The sequence below is a fragment of the Dendrobium catenatum genome, unplaced genomic scaffold (genome assembly GCF_001605985.2).
Source record: "Dendrobium catenatum unplaced genomic scaffold, ASM160598v2 fragScaff_scaffold_1557, whole genome shotgun sequence".
NCBI classification, from domain to species: Eukaryota; Viridiplantae; Streptophyta; class Magnoliopsida; order Asparagales; family Orchidaceae; genus Dendrobium; species Dendrobium catenatum.
Window position 1 is genome coordinate 3,745,468 of NW_021320019.1, and position 5,831 is coordinate 3,751,298.

The 5,831-nt window shown below is 39.5% G+C and overlaps 1 protein-coding gene across 1 annotated transcript in view; it reads right to left on the reverse strand.

Annotated features, from left to right (window-relative positions):
• LOC110114091 (alpha-N-acetylglucosaminidase) overlaps positions 1 to 5,831 on the reverse strand; it is a 76,419-nt gene that overhangs the window by 9,237 nt on the left and 61,351 nt on the right. Inside the window, exon 15 of the mRNA XM_028700604.1 lies at positions 3,091 to 3,201. Within this exon, the coding sequence (XP_028556437.1) occupies positions 3,091 to 3,201 (111 nt within the window). The remainder of the gene's footprint in view (positions 1 to 3,090; positions 3,202 to 5,831) is intronic.

Genomic DNA, 5,831 nt, shown 5'->3' on the forward strand with positions numbered 1-5,831 from the left:
TGCTGCTACTATATGCCAGATGCACGTATTCTATACGTATGTGATTGATGACTAGCCTTAATCGAAAGTTCTCTCTCGTTAGTGGGAGGGGTAATTAACTATAGGGGCTTGCGCCTATAGAAAACCAGAACTCAGATCATAAAGTCCTCACAAAATGAGGGCGAAATCTCTGGGTAGTGTCTTATCTACAAACCCATTTGCCTTCCAAAACTTACCTCGGAACTTATTCAGTTAAAACTCCCTCGCCGAATAAAAAAAGAAAAAAGCGCGGCGGGGAGGCCAGGGCCTAATTTTCGGAGCCCACAATTATCATTTTACGCATTTTTTTTTATTTTGAGGCTTACGTCTCGCCTCATGAACAAAAAATGCCTCAATACTCAGTTGCGCAATTTTAAACATTGATTCACACTAGGCCTAATGATCCCCGCCTTTAACATCTCACAGATAAGCTTCTTAATCTCATCATTTTGAATCTACAGGTATCGATATGATCGGAAATTGATCGGTGACACTCCCTCCTTCAAGTTAATGGCATGCTTGAGCTCTCTCTGCGAAGGTAGACCCTTGAGAGGTTGAAAACCTCACTGAACTGTTGTATGAGTGATTGAACTATAGTAGGAATGTCTCCCTCATCCTTCAATTTGAATCCTTCCAAGCGCTGTAACTCCACCAAAAATCCTCCTCCCACATCTGGTATGGTCCTGATCAGAGATTTGAGAGTAACCCCTTCTTTAGATAGCCCGACATCCCCCTGAATAACCATTCTCCTTTCCACTACTATCAGATCCATCCTCAATGCTCCCCAATTGACCTTGGTATCTCCCAAGGTCTGTAGTCACTTCTTTACTAGGATGACATCAGTGCTCTCCAACTCCAAAGGAAGAAAATCCTCCCTCATTTGAATCTCTTGAATGGTCAGCACCACTCCCCTACATACCCCTCTACCCATCTCCACCTTCCCCATGCCTATCATCACCCCATAGCCACCTGTATCCACTAATTTCACCCCTAACAGATCTACAATTTGATTGGAGATGAAATTGTAGGTTTCCCCACTGTCGATCAACACCACCACCTCTCTGTGAGCTATTTCTCTCTTCACTTTATGGTGTGACTCGGGGTGAATCCCACCACTGAGTTTAGAGAAAATTCCACCACATCCAAATGTAACTTCTCATCTTCCTCTTGCACTAGCGCACTCTCACCTCCCTCTTCAACTTTCTCGTCATTGCAAATCGTGAAAACCTAAAAAGTTCGGTCCTTACACTTATGTCCCGACTTGTACTTCTCAGTACATCTGAAATACAACCCCCTTGTCCGAATCTCGTGCAACTCCTCCTCAGTAAGCTTCTTGAAATTTCCCCCAAATCCCTCTCCTCCAAACTTCTCCTTTGGTATTTCATGCAAACCTCCAGATGCAACTCCTTTGGGAGCTAGAAAAGTGGTGGTCATTATATATGATTCTCCCGAGCTACTGCCTCTAGCCCCCCAGATGCTTTTGGTCTTCGACCAACTATGCCAACTTCATGGCCTCTCCAAAGTTATGCGGCCTTATTACTCTAAAAGCTGCTTTGATATATGGTTTGAGCCCCTTCATGAAATTCCCCTCTAGCACGGTCTTAGAAAGCCGATCTAGCATTCTAGCTAGGTACTCAAACCGATCATGATACTCTGCCATGGTCCTCTCCTGCGTTAGGGCGAAGAACTGCTCATAGAAATCCCCTCTCCTACTAGTTCAGAAACGTTTTAATAAGCAGTTCTTGAACTCTCTCCAACTCTGGATAGATCACCTCATGTCCCTCCACTAATACCAGGCCAGTCCTTTCCCTTCCAAACAAAATCCAGCTACTGTCAATTTCTCCTCCTCCATAAGCTTGTTGACCGCAAAGTACCGCTCTACCTTGTAGATCCACCCATGTACATCGTCACCCTCAAAATCAGCACCTTTTCATTCGCACCCAACACTTCTCCCCTCCATAGAAAGCGGTTCTAGCGGAAGCATCCCATATTCTCCCTCCAGGATCTCTACTTCCGAATTTTTCCTTCCCCTAAACGGGTTAGGGTTTCCACCTGTCCCATGAATGCAGATGGTTTCCTTCGCTTCAAATGTCGCTAGATTAGTTTGGCTTCAAATAATTTCTTCAACATGTCTTCCACCACGTAAACTTTCCCTCCATCCTTTCATTAACAGATGCGATCTGATTTTGAATATCATAAATCTTTTCCTCCAAATCTGATTGGAGTTACCCAAGTTCTCCCTCCAAGACTTCAACCTTCCTTCCGGCCATTGATATCCCTTAGATCGACGTGCTCTGATACCAATTTGATAGGAAATAGCCACCAATAGTGCAGAAGTTTGCTGAATTTAAGAAATTCAGCCAAAACAGAGCATATACTTATAAAATTGTAAGAAATTTGAGAGAAAAATAACACAAGATACAAGAATCTTCAATTCGAAAGGAAGATTCAACTCTCTCAATCTCTAACCAAAGACTAGAGAACAAAATCAACACAAGGATCCCAAATTCAGATTTAAATTCAAGATGAAATCTTAACCCTCACAAGAGAAACTAATTAAAGCAAAGAAGAGAAATACCTGGTTACCGGGAAGATGGATCATTAAGAAGAATATCATAGAAAGTTTACTGTTCCATTGCCTCTTGCATTGCATCTTTTCCTCTGTTTTCAATCTCTTGCAGGTATCTGGTGATCGACGGAGCAGCTTCGGCATCATAAACAGTCCCTAATTTAAATTTTCCCTTCCAAAGCAATATTTAATTGAGTTGTGGGCACCACTACTTAGCCTCCCCCCTTCTCCATGGTTTTGCCCCCCTTGGGCCCACAGCCTGTAGACAAAACCGGTCCAATAGGGATCGGTTTAGCTGGCCCCCCTTGGGCCGGCCAAACATAATGTTGAGGTTTAACAAAAAATAAAAATTCTAGCAGTATGCATAGAAGCTACATTGATATCAAATCTATCATAGTTAATAAAATACCCTAAGGACAATAAGATGACATTGATGATATGACAATCATATAATTGAACAAATATAATGATGTGATAAAGATGAGTACTATAAAGAACCATACAGCAATTCCATCAGTGCAATTGTATATTGTATGGTAAAGAATTTTCCATGCTTCTTCAGTATGGTGATTTGCTTGGCCATATCGTCTGAAAGAGTAGTTCTTTAGCCACCCCTGAAATGAAATTAAAGCAATAAGACTTAATATGAGTACTTAATCAGAAAAAAAATTCCGCAATCCATATGAGAGTAAAGAATAAAGTACAACACATGAATTATACAGTTTTTTTCCTGTTTAGGAGTGCAACCACATCTTTCCCGTTTCCTAACATCATCTTTTAAGGAGCACATTTCAAAACAATCCCACCTCATCTTTCAATAATTATGAAGTACAACTTACATCATCCTCACATGTAATGCAAAGATGTTTAGTAAAATATTAGGTGACTTGTATTTATCACGCACCTCCTGCATAAGTTGCAATTTGGCAACTGAGGTTTCAACAAGTCAATATAATTCCTCGGCTTATGGAAAATCCTTGAAATCAACCGTTTACAGAAGTTTAAATTTGAACCTAGGCTTCCAACAAGTAAACTTAAGTACTAAGTTTACAGAAAAAAGAATTTTCCCACTTCTTTATTTTACCACCCGCTATAGGCAATAAGACTCAGATCAAACTACCATTCTAACCTGCTTCTTTAAACAGCCAATGCATTCACTTTGCTAACTCTCCCTATTCCCACCTGCACTGGAACATAGACTCTTTATTGCCCATTTAGCAACTTCTCAAACTGTTCTGTCTACCAACTCACACCCCATGATAAATTGGGTCACCATCTCCCCCAAACCCTCCGATATCACCATGGAAGAGGGATTCCCTGATGCTAAGAAAAAAAAGTGCATAAAATTCAATGCTGAAGAAGACCAAATAAAAAAAACATTTCAGCTGAAAAACTGTAAAAGTTAAATGCCAGAAATTACTTCCTAATTTTAAATAGTGAGATTTCAAGACCTTATCAAAAGGATGGACAAATTTATTTATTTATTTGCAAATTCTTGCAATAAAAACTAAAATTCATATTTCAATAAAAGTTGCATGCCAAATTCTCAAATTATTGATGTTAACCCTCAAATTGTCTAAAGAAGTGTTGAATCATCAAATCAAAATAACGTAGAATCCACGAAATTCATTTCAATAGTCACGAATCTCATTTCATTCACTAATAAAAGAATAGTAACAAATGATCATGAAAAGTAATTTAATAAAAGAGCCTCTAAACATGAACTACAAAACTAACCTTAAGTATGAACAATTTTGATAGAGCAGGTCAACGAAAGAGATGACCATGGTGAAACTTTCAGCATAGTCCTATGCATGACGAGATTTACCAATCAATAATAATTCAATCCAAACTTTAAAGAATAATACGTTTGATACATCAATCAAGGCTCCAATGGTCCTCTTAAAATGAATTTAGGCCGTCTGGAACCAGAAGCAGTGCAGAAAACTTATCCAAAAGGAAGCCGATCCAGTTCAACTCCATTCCTCACTGCAGGTTACAATTTCAGGACAGCAGAAAATTACCGTTCTCCCCTCATTTCAGCCAAAAGAAAGGATGGCGTCTTTGACAGGTCCAGGAAGGTCCAGTTCCAATTACCTTTGCTTGGTTCACCCAAATAAGTCTTTCCACATGGTTAATTTGGTTCAAGTTTAGAAAAGTTATGGATAAGAGATTACTTGGTTCATCGTGGTTGAAGAAAATCATACAGAAAAGAGTGAGAAGAGATTAGAATGAAATTTTGAATTCAAAATTTAAATTCAAGCTAAGAGTCAAACAAGAAAACTCAAATTTGAATTTATATTTCAATTTGGAATTCAAATGGAGGATAAGTGTTCACCACAAAATTAGGTTTGATTGAATTTAAACATGCTTAATTAAATCTGATTGACTTTCTTAATTTAAAATGATGTCTATTGATGATCTGAATTAACTGTGCAAGTTTTATGATTATTTAACGTACTCAGTAATTTTGGTACTCTAAATTGTCTATAATTACTCTTCAAATTTTTTTAAAAAATGAGACTTAACAGGTCAGATCCCTATCCTAACTATACCATTACCATTCACTTACTCCCTTAACCTCAGCACCCTATGCAACCCAACCACACAAATGAAAATCAGCAAGTACTAATACTAGTTTACTCCATGATCTCCAAGAAAGCACACTCCACATTGCGCGTTTAAGACATGCATAATGCCATGCCCGCATCATAACCCTCTCATGACATAATCTCCACTGCTTCACCCCCTCAAGTGATCGCTATTCGTCTCAACCAGCTCACACATTCTCCCTGTAAAACCCGCAAAACGTCGTTTTAGACCTCGCACGCTTTTCAAAGCGTCGCGACGAGTTTTAAGTGGAAAATTCGAGGATGTCGGATTTCTATGGAAATAATTTTGAAAAATTCTACGTAAAATTCTAAGAAATTTGATGTAAAGGACTTATATTTAATTTTTCTTAATTGAGGAATTAAAATTAAGAAAAGTTTCATAATGCCAATTCTACCCTTAAGGTTTGTTCAAGCATGGGTTGTTTAAGTAAGGGCATGTATGTCTTTTGGCTTTCCCCCATCTTCCTATTATGAGCCAACCCAGCCCTCATTCTCCCCCATTCGCATGGTTTGAGCGAAAGAAGCCGAGAGGGAGCGGACGGTAGGGGCAACGGGCAAGGGAGATCGAGCGGCTCTGGCGGCGGATTCCGGCGGCCAACCTTGGGGAAAATCGTAGGGGAGACTAAGGGAAG